Genomic DNA, 18,081 nt, shown 5'->3' on the forward strand with positions numbered 1-18,081 from the left:
GACCGACGTCATGGAGAAGCTGCCTCTCAATAAGTCACTGCTGAGGATCACCAACGCAATCTTCTTGGCAACGTTGCCACCTCCACCTCGTCTTCTTGGGACGAAATGTTGGAAAACGGGAGGGCAAGAAACTGCCATCCAAAATCATCTTCGTTGCCTTCCCATCCATTCCCCTCTGAAAATCCTCCTAAACCCCGCGACTTTGGGGGGTCATCCAATGTCATCTAACAGTACTTGTTTATGGACTCGTCTGAAGTGAGTGCGAGGGCGGTAGCAGTGAGCCTCTTCTGGCACGGGTGTTTCATCCCAATCATCACCAACTCGCCTGCGAATAGCTGCTCGAACGTCCGGGAAGTGGGAGAGATTCGTCTTCTCTAAGAGTGCGTTCACGGCATCGCGGCTATGATTTCTCCAACCAAAACGACTCAGGTTCGGAATAGGCGTCGTCACTGGCACGATTAGACTTTTCATTGGAGCTATAGAGGTGACGAACCATCACGAGAAAGACTGGACGACGAACTAGCCGGCAGCTTTTGCTGCCTGCCGCCTGCGTCGTTCGGTATTTGCCCCGGGTATTCAACAACAAGCGTTGGATATAGAGAGCCGCGTCGTCGTGCAAGAGAGCGTGCCCGACTCGTTGATCTCGACATACGTCGCCTTGGCAAGTGCTGGGCATACAATTGAAAAGTTTAGACGATAGTTTGCCCAACGTTGGCCATCCAAAGGGTCCGGTCCGCATGGTCGCCAATGCTACAAAATGATATGCTGGGTGAGTCTTTTCCCTCGACCGGACGATGGTCCCCTTTTTCGGCAGGCCTCTCCGCCCGCTTGCTTGGCTATCTGAATCCTTTTCTGGTTCAGACGATGGAGCATATAGAGTGCTGTCAGGTGAGATGCGAAAACGAAGATGGGCAACTGACTCACGAGATTTGTGTGTGCTGCGCGGGGGAATGGGAACTGGAGACTGCTTACTCAGTCTTTTTTTTTTCCAGCCTGGATAGCCGGCAGGCGTACGTGCCGGTTATCGAATACAGACGGGCCGACGATGGATCGACGCCGCGGCACCAGATTTCCTCTTCCGTCGGTACTGCCGCATTCTCTCTTTTTCCCAACCACGTCGTCAACGTCTTTGCCGCGTACTTCCCACGTGCCGGAGCGAACTGCTCGGGGAGGCTCTGTTTGATCTTGGTTGTGTGTCCCTTGGGCCGCGTTGAGCATACTCGGGACACATGATTCGTGACCAAAGTCGATCACACATGAAGGGCTATATTCAGAACATTATCAACGTAGTTCAGCCCCGTCAAGCGGCTCTTTTCTCCGGTGTCCGCGTGTCCGGCTTGGTTATCTCGTCCTGTCGGCGTAGCCAACTATAGATATACTCTAGCCCAGCCTTTTTTTGATGAATTGCTCAATCAATGTAGTGTCCAAATAAGAAGAAACCCATTCAAAATCCCACCACTAAATGGCCCACAAGGCCACATCCCAAACCCCGCACAATATCTTGGTCAATGCTTCAGAGAAGAGGGCCGGCCGATTGAACATGTTGACCAAAGCTGGGTGTTTCCGCCCCCAACAGGGCCACCAACCCATCCGGGCCCGTCCGCTCTTTTGCCTAGACTTCTTACAGAGAGAACGCACGAGTCGACGCACTATCCATGACGACGATGATTAGAATGCGGTTGTCTCGAATTGATTGCGAAGGTCCCGAAGATGAAAAAAAGTCTTCATAAGCCGTTCGCTTAGACTGCGTTGCCTACCCATTAGGAACTGTTCTCCGGGTCACGTAATTGAGGCTAGCCATTGGAAGTCGCACATGAATTGCTACTGTATATGAATGGAGACGAAGGGCCGATGAAGCTAGGGCCATGAGTGTATTGGCAGAGATATTACGGAAATGGTATTCGTGCGGCGTTTTGGCCGAGATTCTAAAATTGGCGCCATCATATTGACGCCAATGCAGTGAATAAAGCATGGTTTTTCAAAGAGAAAATTCATGATTCTACATTTACAAAAATCATTTATTTCACCTTCCCAAGTACTTATGTCTAATAGCTCCGGGCATGGTTGTCAGCAATTTAGAAGTCTGCCCGGCTGCTCCACTTACAGCGGCCCACCGCACATGTGGATCACGATAGCTTCACAAAACACCAAAAAACATACAACACCAGGTATTCGCTGGTCGTCACCGACCCAACTACTAATCCGGCCCTCATTGGCTTATCTATGGGAGAGCGGACGGGATCCCGAGTTTTCCAATGGGTATGGTCGTATGTGGTGGTTTGACGATGCCAAGTTGACCTTGATCGAAGGGAGCAAAGCAAATGTCGACCACAAGGTCACGTCGAGCTTCTAACATCTTGCACAACGAACCCATAATGATCAACACTATATGCTGCCTCAAAATTGTCTATACCAGCATATCTTCCGGTAGTTGAGCGGGTTGAGCCATCTGGTGATGGGGCGGTAGTTGCTCCAGCCCACGGGATCTCAGCCCTGAAGATACCAAAGGCCTTCAGACAAACCCCGTTTTCCCACGGTCTTAATTGAGAACAGATAAAGCACATATGTTAAATAATGAATGAACTCGGTTGGATTCATCTTTGACTATGGAAAATTCCTTCGAAACAAAACATGGGCGGCCCGGTCCAGTACGGTACTCACGGCAACTCGAGGACATCGGGCTCGACGACCCGACAGTGGACTACACGGAGCTATCGCCCCAACACCTCGTTCGATAAAATATGAGATCCTCCACAGGAGCATAGAAAAGAGCCTCAAGGCGCTGTGGGGAGTTTACTGTTCGCTGATCCGATTTGACGAGGTTTCGACGGTCCCCGTAACGCCCGATGATACACTTCCCACATACCGTCCGGTAGATCGTCCTCCCCTTCCCCGTCCTCTCTCTCGCACCCGTCGTCACATCTGAGATACTAGCCCCAGAGGTAATCCACCAGTCGCCACGACGACTTGAGATGGCCCTTAAGGATATGCTACATCTGAAGAATCGGATTCCTCGTCACCGATTGCCTCAGTAAGAGTCTCAATGTAGGGGGGTTGAAGGCCCCGCGTCAGGCCGTCTCTTATCAATACTGCAGGTGTAAAGGCAAAATGGCATCAATGATGTCGGTATGTGGTGCCGATGGCGAGGCCGCCGCTACTCGTCGCAGGAGGTAGCATTCGGAATATTTTTTGGGGGGTGGTTCCTAACCGATTGGTCGTGCCTGGGAACCTGGGGACACTTGGTGATGGGGACTTCAACTACCGCCGATTGAGCTCTCGCAGTCGCTTGGAAGGACGGATTGGGAAAACGGGGGGAACAATTCACAGTCCCGCCCTTCATCGTTAGTCTGTGTCTTGGCGAACTCCTCGACTCGAGAGGAGGAGGCATAGCTACAGCTGCTGTATCGCTCTGCTGTCTTACTCTACTGCCAACTCTCGTTGCGGTCTGACTTGGAGTGTTCACTCCTTGCACATCGAAATGAAGCAGACAGATCGAGATTACTCAAGAGGCCAGGAGCTGGCCTTGGACTCAAACTCCCTGTGGCCGCCATTCTTGTCATTACCAAAGTGAACTTGTCAACTGTATCCTAGGACAAAAGCTGATTGGTATCCATGCAAGCTTTTAGTTGAGTATCGAGCCTTGAAAGGCATCGAAATAGAATGCTACGTATCGGGGTTGCTATTTGCACATTACATATTGTACGTCTACTCCAGGATGACAGTTACATGTGAGAACGTATCAGTGCTATCTCAAAAGCCTTTGACCATGGCTTCTCAATTGGCCGGTATGAGACAGATAGTATGGAGCTTTCCTCGATTGATACGAGTCCCATCAGGAGTCCTGATACCATATCCAAGTACCTTAGTCGAAAGAGTTTTGTAGCTCGTATCGAGCCATTGCTCTCGTTCTACTTCTAATACTGGTTCACATAAATATCTCAGCGACCACACGCAGACAACCTACGGCGAATAGGCATACGAAAACTCTCAAAGCGTTCATACTGGCGGTCTTGAGACAGAGTAGCCGCCATGTCTGCCGCCAGTTATTTCCTCTTGACAATACATTCCAATTCATGGCTTGGGTGATGGGTCGTGGTATTGGCCGAGCTAGTTGATCAGGTGACGCTGCCTGGCTTTGGTAGACTAGATTGAGAAATTATTTCCGACCACCAGTTTATGGAAACCATAACCTTTGTTTCCCTTAGCTGATACCCGGATACCTCGGTTGGAGCTTGAAGAAGCAACACTATATGTCACGAGCTTGGCAAAGTTCTGCATGCTTTGGCTCCGGGATGCCCAGCTCTCACCAGCTTTATGCTTCATCTCGTCTGCATTTCGGCATGGATATTCACTACTATATGTCACCCGGACGCTCTTGAGCTTCGAAAAGTGTCTAAACCTCTATGTTCCCCTTCCTCTATTAGTCTCACGCAGATTATGGGCAGCTGAGCTGACGGAATTTGGTAAAATAGTGGCTGTCATCCTCATACTTCACCTCGCCAACTAGAATGAGTGCAGCAGCTAATACGGCTCGGTCTACAAAGCCGGATCATTCTAGAAGAAGCAGAACTCAGAAGCATATCAATCGGCTTCCCGTATCTCCCTCGTAGGATATCCAACAAGCAGGGAGGTTCATGGGGTTAAGTTGCGTTCAATTAATTTGACTTCCTAAGGGTAATGATTTAGACCAACGAGAATAACAAGAAGGACATCTTTTGGTCCACTATCAAGAAAGCATAAACTTCACGATCCAGATAGTTCGTTAGCCAAGTTGACGATTTGCAAGCCTCCTCTTCAGTGGATTTTTCGGCCTTACGGCTCTTAACTTTGGTGAACGGGATTTCCAACGTCACCGACTCTGCTCATCGCCAACTTTGACTCCTGACCAACGTGATACTTATACGCTGGCGTTTTATTTCATTTCGCGGACATCTTTGTCTCATCATCGGCTTAATCTGAATCGCCTAGTCGCACTTCTCCAAGTTCATTCTAATCAAGCCATGAAAAATGCGGATTCATCGCTCTGATATGCACCAGCTGCTGCTGCTGACGGCGACAATACAAGATGGTGTAGCTACGGAACGAGCGACCCTGCGCTCACTTGTGATGGCGCGAGTAACTCAATTGTGAAATTTCCTGACAGGGGACACGCGACTAATTCTGATAGGGGCAATTCGTCTACTGCGTGAGTACTCATAGCCTCTACCGACAACTGGTGCTGACGTCCTCAAACAGTGTGACCAAATCCTCAATACCTTGGCCGAGCCGGAACGCAAGCAAGGCTTCCCGGTCAAGCGCTTTTGCGGCAGGCAAGGCATGCCATGTACGGTCAAGAATAATGCGGGTGCTGGTCTCATAGGTGTAAGTCCCCGTCTACTGTCGATTGATGCTGTACCACAAGACTTGAGCTTACCATGGAACAGCATGCCGCTTGCGTAAGAACGTTTGCCAGCCACGATCATGTGCATGCTAACCCATATGCCAGTGCTAAGCGGCGATGCTGTAATGATGTCTTGGAGAGGCGGACGACTTGATCGCACTCGCCTGGAATCGTAGATATGAGAAAGCATTTTCCTGGCTGCAGTAACTTCAACTCGTGATATCATACAAGTGCCTGCAGGCTCTGTGTCTGGCAACCCGAACGGTTATGCCCTCTTCAATTCGTGACTAATTGACGGGAAGAATGTATCATCGGTCTTGCTCCGCAACGAGGAGTCCGCTCGTATCTGCCTCTGGCTTCCAATGACACAAACACACACAAGGCAATCAGCCGATCACGCCACGCATATTCGGCCAGTCATCCAACCCCCGAAGAGCCTACTTGGCCGCCATCAGTCAGTAGTCCCAACTGTGGGGGATCTCTGTTAGTCCAATATGCCTTGGTACAATGAAATTTAGAGAGACGACGAATGGTTCCCTCGGCGAATACATGAAGGAGACTGCGTTTGAAATACTTGAATCTTTCTACGAGCAAAAAGGGAACTTTCTTGACACATGAGCACAAATCTGCATAGTTTTCCCCCATGTTGTCGCGAACGAACCCCAACGCAGCTCTCTGCGTCTAGCTATGAAGGGCGAAGAGTCTGAGAAGTGGTTGGGCGAGTGGCTAACCAACAACGGGCGGCGTCTTGCGACGAAGTACACAGGCAACTTCAAATCGCGGGGTGAGCCATCCCGCCAACAATCTGAATCTGGTGGAAACGGCACGAAGAGTCTGGACCTCTCTATCGAGGTGAGCTTCAAGAAGCTCCAAATCACGTACATCGGCCTCCCCAATCTCCGGCTGACCGGGACTTTGCAATTTACCCGATGCACCGGGCAGAGGGCATGGCTGTGGTACCGTGGGGCACGCTCGGTTGTGGGCTGTTCAAGCCCAGTGACCGGACCAAAGAAGTCGGCTCAGATATGCACTTGATGAGTGACGGCCGCGAGGCGTTGGTGTCGGATAATATTGCGAATAGAAATGAAGTTGCTATCACTTCAGTTGCTCGGGCATGCATCTTGCTTAAGGCACCCTATGTTTTTCCTGCCGTGGGTGGTCGAAAGCTCGATCACATTAAGGGGAAACGCCGAAGCCCCAAGTCTACGGCTGAAGAAAGAGGATCTTGGCGACATCAAAACCGCATGACCTTTCGACATTGGTTTTCAGCACGATGTCTTGGGCGGGAATACCAACTGTTAAACTTTACACCCTGGAAAACACATACTTCGCGTGATGAACATCGGGGATGGCCTCAACTGAAGAGAGTTTCATTGAATCTCTCAAAGATCAGGTGTCCTTGCGTAGGCAAGTATCATGCTATCAGGTCACGGACAACGAGAAATCTTAAGCTTCAGTGGTTTGGTGCTCTTGAGCTGATGGACCTGTATCGACATGATGAAAGTACCGCTTGATGAAGACATTAACCAGATTGATTCGAACGAGACTAGGAGACTCCAGGACATCTTCAAGCCCACGCCGAAGACACCAGTCTGGCGGCCTCGTTTGATTGGCGGAAAACCAGCCATGGGTGGTATCTCCCCGCCTACTATCGGCTCCCCTACGACAGTAGCAGATGCCATGTAGAAGTGAGTTGACATTGCTGGTCTGGACGGCTTCAGTATCGGCTACGTCACTACACCAGCCTCTTGTTGAAGATGTCATGAATCTGCTTATGCCAAAGCTACGAAGACTTGGAATCTACACTGATGCTCTGGGACCTGCCGTGACGTTGCGCAAGACCGTCTATGAACAGGGACAGACTCGACTGAGGGACGACCGCATGGGCAATAAATACGAGTACGATGTGTATCAGGAGGACATGCCAGTTTTCGACAATGAACACCTTTGAGAGAAGATTTTGCAGTAACAATGCGAGCTTTCAATGCAAGGCAAAATAGCTACTAAATGGGAATGGACGAGAGAATTTAAAAAGTCGAAAGCACGCAAGTTGCGTTGATCGAGACTACCAAAGGGGGATCGGGTGACGACTGACATCACATAATACACGAATAGCTCCCTTGGCCTCAAGACATACGCTCAAAGGTTCTTCCTAACGCCCTGGGCCTTGAAAGCAGCAGAGATCTCCCCATATGCCACGTAGATGGCATAGATGGGAATGAAGACCCACAACATGTTGAAGAAGACAAGGTACACCCAAAGGTACATGAAGTTGCTCGTGTCCAAGTAGATGTTTCCGGTCAGCCATTCAGGGCAGAAGGTCATGAATCCTAGAACATGTTAGTTGAGCCACTCGTTCTCGGACCCCGTGTATCAATCGCGAACTCACCGCCGTAAAGCTCCGCAGTTGCGATGACAATCATCCAAATGTTGACCTTGGGGTCACGCTTAGCAATGCTGTAACAGATCCATACGGCTAGCGGTCCGGCGCCGAACACCGTCAAGAGCTCTAGCGAAATCACACCCTGCCCTTCAAGTCAGCCAACGTCTCGCCTCTGAATTAGTCTCTTTCGGCAACATACCAAGTCCGCACCGGCCCATCTCTTATCGGCCCGCGCGTAAACCATCCACAACTGCGCAAAGGGATTGTTTCCGCCCGCCTGGGCGCCATAGATGCGATCCGAGTGGCCGAGGAAGTTGGCCGGGGTCGGGTGGAAACCGCTGAGGTCGGCGTCGGGCACGTCGGCGAGAGGGATGTAAGAGAAGAAGCAGTGATAGAGGAAGCTCCCCTCGAGGAAGAAGTGGATCAAGGCATCGAAGGCGTGCCAGATGAAGAGCACGCGATAGCTCGTCGATGTGGCGGGGTGGAGGACTCGACGGGACACAGCGATAGCTATAGACAAGAGGACGACGGTTGCGGCCAGCGAAATGAGGGTAGTCTGGTCGAACAGGTCCGGCGGCAAGCTTGAAGGTGTGTTAGGCATGGTAGGCAGAAGAGTGTCGTGCAATTGGCTCTATTCGTTGTTGGTGGTTGTTGATGAAGTTGAATCGCGCCAGCAATAGGTAATCACTCCAGCAATCTTGCGACGTTTAGGTCAGGGATCCGTGCACCGGAACGCCAGGCCCGGTGTGGAGAAAGCATCGAATCGGGTGGAGACAATTCGGGAATTATGCAAGGGTAGGCGTTGCATCGAATAGACATCATTATAATATCAGACGAGCTGTGGATTGATGATGATATTATTCGATTATATTCCGTAGTATTGAAGGGAAGAGAAGATTGTGTGTAGATTCCAAATATGAAGTATTAACAAGGACATGTCACTGGAAAATCTAAACTCGATATGATCTTAGCAATGCAGTGGCATTAAAAGCTATTCTAGGTAGAAGATCCGTGATCAATTCCCAGGTATTCCTGCCTCATTGCATGTCCGTATCCATTCCAAACGCCTGCCCGTTGAAAATTCCCTGGTGTTTGGGTATCGTGGGAATGATTTAGTGCTTGGCCTGCTCCTTGTAGCCCTCGCCCTTGAAGTCGTGCTTCTGCTCGTCGACCTTGTCGCTGACGGCATCCTTGGCAGCGGAGGCACTGAAGAAAGATATTAGTCCAAAGCCATGATGCACATGTAAGTGAGAGGAGTCTTACCGGTTGCCGATGGAGACGTTGTCATCCTTGGCGACCTGCTTGTTGGTCTCCTTGGAGGCGGTGGCACCGGCCTGCTGGACAGACTCGGAAACGTAGTTGGCGGCGTTCTTGATGGTCTCCATTGTGAAGTAGGTTGGGTTGTTTGGTTGATTGGTTGGTGGTGTTGTTTGTTTATGTTGCAGGTTGATTGATTGCGAGTGTGATGAAGAGAAGAAAACGGACGGCTGAAGTGGTGGGAAGAAGAGGTTTATATAACAAGTTGGCAGCAGTCTCGAGGCGCCTTCTCGTCTGGAGGGAAGGCAGCTACTGCCTCTTCGCGGCGTGGTGCCTTTCTGCCTTGCGGAAGGTGCCCCGCTGACAGGTTGAGTTCGATCATTCGAATACCCGTCGGCAAGGAAGGAGGGCACCTCACGAATGGGAAACGACGACACCTCAAGGAAGGAGGTACCTCCCTCTCCGGCACAACGTGGGAAGGTACCTACCTACCTCGCGGATTGCCCCTCCATCTACCTGCCTCTGGCCCTCTGCCCCTCCCCCTCGTTTGATCCCTTGTCAAGTTCCCGAATGCAATAGTTTGGGCCGTGCCTATCGGGCTTGTCTCTCCCTGCGCGTGTCTTGCCCCTCTTCCGGGCTTGCCCACTCATGGCTAGAGCGCAGTTTCACCCCATCTGGCAAAGACGCTCAGGGTCTATCATGTGAACTGAAGAAATGTCGTCATAGACTGTGACATTCTTCGCAGTTACTCCAGTTAGTGGGAGCTGAAGATGGATCGTATGGCCAATGCCCAGAGACCGAAGGGAGATCTCTATCGAAAATGACCAAGAGGTGGCCCAGGTGGCTCCATGCGGACCTTCCATGTCTGTTTGGGTGCAGTCGCACCAGCCACAGATGAGGAGAGCTACCTACAGCTCTTGCAGCCTGCAGAAGCTTTGGGCAAGCTGCCTACCGTGCACCTCCAAAGTGACGTCAGGAGGACGTAGACGCACTAACGTCATACCTAGGTGGGTATGTACGAGATTCGTAGTGTCCCCGCATAGACCTGGACAGTGGACCTAGGTAGGTGCCTCCTGTGTATGGGCCTGAGGCTGGACTTCCACTTTCAGCATCCCACGATACGTACCTACTTTGCGGTACTCTAAATTTTTGCGGCCCCATGCCACAGAAGGACCCCACTTACATCTCCAGGTGCACGATACGATGGGACTTGCATTGTCGTTGGCCCATCCGCGTTTGCAGCAAACCTAGACAGCCATTGCCACATGCAAAGAAGACATGTCCATTCTCGCGTCAGTCGCGTAATGCTAGCCACAAAAATACGTCAGTTTGTCGATTGCGAGCAGTGGACAGCCAACCAGCCTACTCGTCTTGTCTTCAAAGAGCATGGCATTTTTGCAAATCTCGATCATGCCGTCTACTTTCCCCACCCTCTCCGGGACATCATCTCCCATCATCTCCCATTATTGGAAAACACCTCCACACTCTCCTGGTCTCACCCAAGGAAGCCAAGCAGGCTCGCAGCCACAGTGGATCACACGATGAGCGCAAAGAGGGCAAGCAGTAAAAGCAGATTCGACGGGACGGGAGAGCTTTGAACAAGCATCAACCACACGAACTCAGCTTCACCGGGTGAGCACAGATCAATGAGCCTACTGGACAGCGCCAACCACCGTGTTGCTGATTCGCTGTACTGCAATAGAGCTCCATGCGAAGTGACGACACCGCCAGGTAGCTTTGTGCTTTGGGTCTAGCAAGCCACCCAAGGACCGTTCTGGACCGCCCAAAGCGTTCGAGAAACCAGACAACATCGCAGCTGCCAACCCGCAGAGTCCGCTTCTGCCCCTCTGCCTCCTGGAGTATGGAGTCTGGATGCGGCAAGATGCGGGTTTCAATTTGCACTTGCGCAGCCCGGCGAATTCCCGCAACCTACGAAACAGTTTGACTGTTTCCCGATTCGCCCCTCCACAGCAAGCACGCCTGTATGTCATCGAGATCCCTGATGAAGGAGCCACTGGGAACAATCACAACACGATGCGGGAAGAAGACCCGTCTCCTACCCTTCCCGTCCCTCAGAGTTTTGCCTCCTGCTCCATACCTTATTATCGGTACACTCTGTGACTCTCAGCTCATGCTCGGACGTTCTTCTCCGGTCAAAGGCGGCTGATTGTCCTGCAGGATGGGGGATTCTCCACGCTGCGTCTCATGTGATGCTGATGCCACAATTGCGGCATGGCCCAGCTTTACCCCTTGGACGGACGAATACGATGCGAGAAAAAGACCGATGCATTTCCCAACAGAGCAAGTACTTTCTTATGGGAGAGCATTAGGCACATCTGCTCGTACCGTCTCACGCCGCCATCAATTCGGTTGACAGAATTCGTGCACGACGACATGCGGAATTTTCGCTGGGCCGCGTTGCACATCGTATCCACTCTCAGATCTTCGCCTACGTACACCAGCTTTTGATCTCGTGCCCCTCGTCGCGACGTTTGCCTCCTCCCGGTTTGCTTATACCGTGTCTCCATTGTCCGACTTCCCGAATCCGAAAACATCCCACGGAAACTACGTCACACTAACGACATCGCCAAAAACAAAACAAAAAACGCATCAGTAATTGCTCTTGATGTCCATCTTGCTTCTGAAGCACTCAAGCCACTACCGCGGACCTTGAGGAACCCGATTGCTACCCCTCTTCTGCCCCTCGGCTGGGCACGTCTCATTCTTAGACACAACTAATACCTACATATCCGCATTCCACTCAATAAGGTAAGGCCGTGTTATGTCAATCAGCGGGGCCTAGCGTCGTCAGGACATGAGCCTCGGAGTAACCTATAACCCCGCCGCCGCAGAGCTACGTCGTCAAGCTTTTGTTGGGCTGGCGACCCAATTCTAAGCTCCTCGTGTAAGCTTGTTGTCAGTGCTTGTTGACAGTCCTAGCTTGCCTGCCCCTTGGACATCTCTACGCCTTGTGCTTGTCAACTCTAGCCTGAACCCGAGACTCAGACGAAGCCGCGGCTTATTGTCCTAAGTTAGGCTCCTCATACGAACTGTCTTTCAATAGCTTCTCGCCGCGTGTCTTTCTGGTCAGTGCAGCCGTCGGCGCCCCTGGCTTTACCCCTCCATGCCATTCCATGGGCACGCGGGCTGTTGCAGTTGGGGAATGCGCCCGATCGACTTGCCCGTGCAAAAGACACAAGGAGAAGCGGCACCGAGATATGGAACGATGCGTCGATCGTGGACGCTAAGGCGCGCCTGGCGTGGCCCCCGCCTACCCAGCCTTTCTCCGTGCAGCGGTTCTCTCAGCCCCTGATGATCGATGCTACAGTTGGTCATCGACCGCATCGGCGGGTAACTCCGTTCGGCGATGGGGGCGCGGGGCATCTCGAATCTCGACCTCAGGTCTCGGATTCCAGGGGCAAACCGCTCGGTGGCTGTACCCTTGACTGAGGGGTAAGTTTGTTGTTATTCTGCCTTTGTTGGCTTAACACGGGAGAATCTGCCTGGAACGAGCTGCGCTCGCAGAGAATGAATGTGGCCCGTCAAGCATGTGTAGCTTTGAAGACTGGGCAAGTAAGCACCGAGGAGGAGCATGCTCAAGAGTGATATTCGTTCGCCCGGGAAGAGGTAGTCCTCCTCTCCCATCTCAACCTCTCAATACCTCGTCTTCTGTTCTCTATATTTCCAATATCTTGTCCCCCGTTTCCTTTACCCATTGATTTTAACGTTACTGTTGGGAGGGCACCGCGAGAGGACGAACACAGTGGACTACGTCCCATATGCCAAGTCTGCCAAAGTTACCAACGACACGCTCCAGAATTCGATCTTTCCAGAGTCCGAAGATGTTAAATAAGATCCTTAAAACTAATAGCTGCTAACGAGAACCAGAAACCTACGATTGACAGATGGCAACGAACGAACAAAATCCCCATCCGCTTCTTCCTCACACAGGACCGCGAAATTCCAGTAGAGTCACAACCTCCCAGTCCAAATGGCGTTTGTGCCTAACACCAGCGACCTGGAATCACTTCGGAATGGTTGATAGCTCTCGGGCTGAGACCAATGGATCTGAATACACTTCCAAGTGGAATAACAGATCTGGCGAACAAGGGCCAGAAATGACATGGTCCAACCCCGCAGACGTCAGATCACCGCCTTCATCGAGGTTACACCGCAGACGCAGATTCACTGGGGCCATGCGTGAATTGAGGGGACTCTGAATACCCCATACCGTGCTGATGTTATGTGAAAAATCAAATGAAAATCAACAACAGGCCCAATCATCGGAGAGGAGGGAGTTTGCACCTTGAAACCGACAGAATCCACTTGTGGCAGTCAAGTGGCATAGCTATCTGACAGCGTTGATGTTCTATCAAGTGAGAGAATGCTGAGGCGCCCTATCAACCCCAACTTCATTGTCTCGATATTTTCATCTGGCTTGAGGAATCCCGAGGCTGCGCGGCACGTAAGCTGTATGCTTCTGTTGGTACGAGATACCTGCCGGCGCTGATGGCAGCATTCTGTGCAGGACTCCCGGGTGCCATGGAACGCCTCTCGTATGTTTACATGTTGGCACGCACCATGCAACGTAGCTAGGCGTGATTAAAGTTTTATGCTTGAAGGCCTAGAATTTACCTTGGGCATCCATCTGTGTGTGTGTGTGTGTGTGTGTTATCGGCACATCTGTGACGATCTTGAATGATATATGAGGTGTTTCTCGAGTCCAAGTAACCTCCCCCTTCATACACGTGAGAGTGAGACAATATCGGGCAGAAATCGGGCATCACGACGCACACCACTACCATTACATCCACTTGCTCGCCTCACCGCGTGCCGGCGAGCTTGCGATGTAGGGTAAACTGGATCCAGATTCCAGAGAAGGCTCCACGTTTCTTCCAATCGTGCCATCGAGAAATTCCGCAATGTGCTACCCGAAGCCGAATTGTCTCCGAGACGCCCAAAGACGTACAATGATGCCGTCTGAGCAACATAGCCTCAGAGCCGGCAAGACGCCCGCGAACATGCCCTTACTGCAAACGAAGCTTCAATGGCGGCGTCAACCGGCCGACAATCTCGGCATGCACATCCCTCAACCCCTGTAAGACACGCACCTCCTCCGCGCGCAGCCCACCCTCTTCTCCTTCCGCCGCCATCTCAGCCGGGAAAGGCTTCCAAGGCCGCTCGTCGGCCTTGCACTTATCCCACCGGGCAATCCGTCCGTCAGCAGCAACCGTGGCCGGCGGCGGCACGACGCCCTTGTGCAGATACGCCCTCATCTTCTGTATAGCGCAGATCGACGTTGCGGCCAGGGTGCAGTGCCCTTCGGCCTCGAGCTCAAAGACGCCGGCGCCGACAAATTTCCGGGACGCGGCGACGGCCTGGGCGAGCGGCGTGACGGGGTCGTGGGTGTTTCCGACAAAGAGGATCGGGAAGGAGGTGTTGACGGGGTCTGGGGATTCGAGTTTCGCGTCCCAGTCCGCGGAGGGGAATTTGGCTTCGATGTCCCAACCTTCGCAGTGCATCATGAGAGGGAAGAACTTGGAGGCGGGAGGGGGTCAGCTGATTAATTCTTCACTCCGAAGTAAGACTGGTAGATGGGACTCACGACATCGGCGAAAGAGGTGACCTTGGACACCTTGTCAAAGACTTGTTCCAAAGTCTCGTTACGCTGGTGGAAAAGGCTCGTTTAGCACACGTTCTTGAGCCTTGGCTCATGTTTGCCTTACTTTGTACCTCCGGTCACTGCATCCGATCGCCTTGGAGCTCTCCTCTGGATAAATAACCATCTTGAGATCCGCGTCACAGGTGAAGCCGAAATCAGGCGCAACCACCACGTCGGATAAATCATCGCCCACATGCAGTCGGTTCAGGAGAACGGCCAACAAGGGAAAGACCTTGGTGGGAGAGTAGAGCGAGGTGAAGAGCAGTTTCCGTATGTCGGCCTCCAGCAGCACGATGGGCATGTGTCCCGCGCGGGAGACAACGATGAGCGGATTAGCCCGGAGCTTGGCCATTGTCTGCTCGTATCGCTGCTTGATTTTCTCTGGGCCACCGTCGCCTAGGCGGTAGAGGGCACATGCGTCCCTGGCGAGGTGGCAGTAGAAGAAGAACTTGTCCAGGACTGCGTCGGCATCTCGCATGGCCGAGATCCACGTCTAACACACCTTTTTAGCATCAAAGTGACCTTGTGAACGACGATATGTGACGGATACGAACTCACGGGCATATCGTACTCCTTGGCATCAACGACACCATCCAGAATTAGTCGCCCAACCGCATCGGCTATGGGACACAAACAACGTCAGACATTATCAATTCACATGAAGAACATTGGGTCATCGCTTACGATACATGGCCGCGAAGGTTTGTCCTAGGAACGTGCCGTAGCTGAACCCCCAGTAGACTAGTTTCCCCTTTGTCGAAGGGGGAGCAGCCTCGCTGGGTGACAACATGTCGGCACCGAGTGCCGTGGTATCGAACCCGTTGTCCTCAAGCCAGGCGTCGTGGGCGGCGATGATGCTCTTCATATCTGCCGCTACATTCGGCGTGGCCATGTATTCGAAACCGCCCTCCTCGACATCCTTTTGGGAGCACAACTTGGATAATGCCCTAGCACGCTGTGCAAGCTGGTCCAAAGCGCCGGAAGCAGAATTCGGCAGACCAATATCGTGAGCCATTGCCAGCCAAGTCAATCTATGCATATAAGCAAGGTTGTTGGCCGCTGCCGAGGGCTGCTCGCCGGGCTTGGTGTCGACGAAGCAGTCAGCCCGTGGGGTCGTGGCGCCGATGCCGCGGGGATCGAAGCCGATAATGTCGATGCTGCCTCCGGCGGCGGCCTGGATAGTGGGGCCGAACGGCGGGAAGGTGAAAGTGGTGCCTGGCCCGCCGGGTCCGCCGGGGTTGAGGAGAAGCGGGGACTCGGAGAAACGTCCCGTCTCTAGGCCGTGGCCGAGAGCGGGGAGGAGAACCATGGCGACATGGACCTTGGGATTATCGGCAGACTGAGTCAAGGGCCGTTGGTAATCCATCGGCACGGTCAATCGGGCGCACATGTAGCCACGGCCAAGAGGGAACATGCCGGGTAGCTCGCATCGCACCCAGAGGAGCTTCTCGCTCGTGGGTATGTTATCCCAATCGGTGAAGACTGGGAAGGGGCCTTGTTCGGGATGAAGGATTACATTGCGGCCATAGAACCATTCACTGAGTTTCCACGACCAGAGCACGAATAGAACGACTGCGAGGACGAGAGGCCTCCTCCAAGATTCCGTCTGCCATGAGTGAACGGGCCGATAGAACGTGTTTGACTCAGCGAAGCTTTTCGCCGACATGATCGAGAAAACGAAAGTAGCAAAGAGGTGTCGAACAAGAGTCAGACGATGAATGGACCGGTGGTGCTATAGCTATGGATGGGCAAGGTAAGGCGGGATGAGAGAGGCGGAAAGATGCCCTAACGACTACGTCGGTGATGAGTTGACGTTTGGCTCGCACTGATGCCTGTCAGCAGCAGGATTCTGTACGCAGTACGGATACTCCGTAGGCGACATACTGTAAGACGCGGCTACTGCACCAGCGCGGCACGCCGCACGACAGTTTGGCGCTGGCCAGTCACAAGTTGGGATCGGCGAATCATCTTTCCCATCGACCTCTTGGCGAGGTGGTCCGATGATTTCAGCAACTTGTTGAGACTCATCGAGTAATTGAGGTGCAGTAAATGCAATGCATGCATGAGGGAAATTCCCCCTGATTTTCTTCAAGTGAAGTCTCGGTGACTGCATGGTGAGTGTATGAACTTGGTTGAAGAAGGGACGGGCACTAGTCCGGACGTCGAGAGACGTTTGAGGCGAAATTTGCGGTGCCAAGAGCCCCCCCCCCCCCGAAGCAGCGTCTGAACCGGCTGTTGTAATATTCCGTCCACGATATAGGATACCTGCGGCAGCGCTACCAGAGAGAGCTCGTGCATGGTAGAAACGCGAAGACGAGTCGAGACATTGTATTGGTGAATTGGTCCAGGGCTCCAGGACAATCAAAAGGTGGCCTCCTCTTCCTCCCGCGTCTTCCAGACCGGCTAGACCAACTGGCGCGTCTGAGGGTTGGCCTTGGCGTGTACGATTAGCGACGAGCAAGTGCCAGGGAGATATCCCGCGATGTTTCGCTGTTTTGGGTGCGTTTGGGGACGGAGCCCACAGCACAGCTTGGGTTCGACCATCCGCTCAGCCCAGCCACCAAACAAAAAAGAGACTCAAAGGGCGGCGGGTAATATGTTCATCTTGGAAAACCCTTGCGGTAATTACCCCGTACATCGTACAGGCGAGTTCCTGAGACAATGACATTTGATGCTGCTTAGAAGGGTCGTTGGAAGAGTCCCTTTTTTAGAAGCCCGCCACCAACATTCGCAATAGGTTCCGAGTTGCTGGCCTAGGTAGTCCGAACGCATGAATGGAGCACCGATAGAAACCAGTTCGTCTAAGAGTTCAATCAGATAGCGGTCGAGGTTCGCGAACGTCTCAGATCACCCGCGAGAGCTATTTTCGGATTGTCTGGAGGATATGCGACGAATGAGACAATTGCGCGCGGCCTCGAATTGTTGCTGGTCTCTCGTAGGAGATCACCGCGGCTGCTGGTGCTGTCACAATTGCTCGAGTTGCATTCTAGTGCCGTTTGACCGGCTTGGCCGACTGTGAGCACCGAGGTTTGCGTCCAAGGGGCTTGGATGACAGAAAGCTTGAGGCAGTGACGGTGCATCCGTCTGAAGAGGTAAGCGTGTTTTCGTGCGGACAAGGCCTTGCGCAACCGGGGCGGGCGACGAATATCGGCAAAGACGAGGAGTGTAACCTTTGGGAACATCCGCTGTTGTGATTCCTGACCAACGGGCCCGGGGTCCATGTAGGACGGGGGAGTTCGTTCTCGCTGGAGCGACAGACCCATGCAATCATTGCTCTTCTTCCTCTGTCGGCACTTGGAAGAGGCAACATTTGTCGACGACCAACGTTGCAGGTGGATGGGATCGTAGGGTGCATGGACGCCTTCAAGGGGTAGACTACGACTCTGGACGAGAGCCAAG

At 52.6% G+C, this 18,081-nt stretch overlaps 3 protein-coding genes across 3 annotated transcripts; all 3 read right to left on the bottom strand.

Annotated features, from left to right (window-relative positions):
* Positions 1-7,519: 7,519 nt before the first annotated feature.
* N0V96_003761 (uncharacterized protein) lies at positions 7,520-8,364 on the bottom strand (the record flags this gene model as incomplete). Its single annotated transcript, XM_053190585.1, has 3 exons — positions 7,520-7,710; positions 7,770-7,905; positions 7,963-8,364. The coding sequence occupies 3 exons, from the start codon at positions 8,362-8,364 to the stop codon at positions 7,520-7,522; spliced, it is 729 nt and encodes a 242-aa protein (XP_053051994.1).
* Positions 8,365-8,875: 511 nt separating this feature from the next.
* Positions 8,876-9,148, bottom strand: GRG1 (Glucose-repressible protein; the record flags this gene model as incomplete). Its single annotated transcript, XM_053190584.1, has 2 exons — positions 8,876-8,969; positions 9,027-9,148. 2 exons carry the CDS (start codon positions 9,146-9,148, stop codon positions 8,876-8,878), a joined length of 216 nt encoding a protein of 71 aa, XP_053051993.1.
* A 4,899-nt stretch (positions 9,149-14,047) lies between these two features.
* On the bottom strand, positions 14,048-16,348 carry N0V96_003763 (uncharacterized protein; the record flags this gene model as incomplete). Its single annotated transcript, XM_065756935.1, has 5 exons — positions 14,048-14,557; positions 14,626-14,688; positions 14,804-15,175; positions 15,241-15,302; positions 15,367-16,348. The coding sequence occupies 5 exons, from the start codon at positions 16,346-16,348 to the stop codon at positions 14,048-14,050; spliced, it is 1,989 nt and encodes a 662-aa protein (XP_065614702.1).
* Between the last annotated feature and the right edge of the window lie 1,733 nt (positions 16,349-18,081).

Source organism: Colletotrichum fioriniae, assembly GCF_027942845.1.
Source record: "Colletotrichum fioriniae strain IMI 355084 chromosome Unknown scaffold_3, whole genome shotgun sequence".
Classification (NCBI taxonomy): Eukaryota; Fungi; Ascomycota; class Sordariomycetes; order Glomerellales; family Glomerellaceae; genus Colletotrichum; species Colletotrichum fioriniae.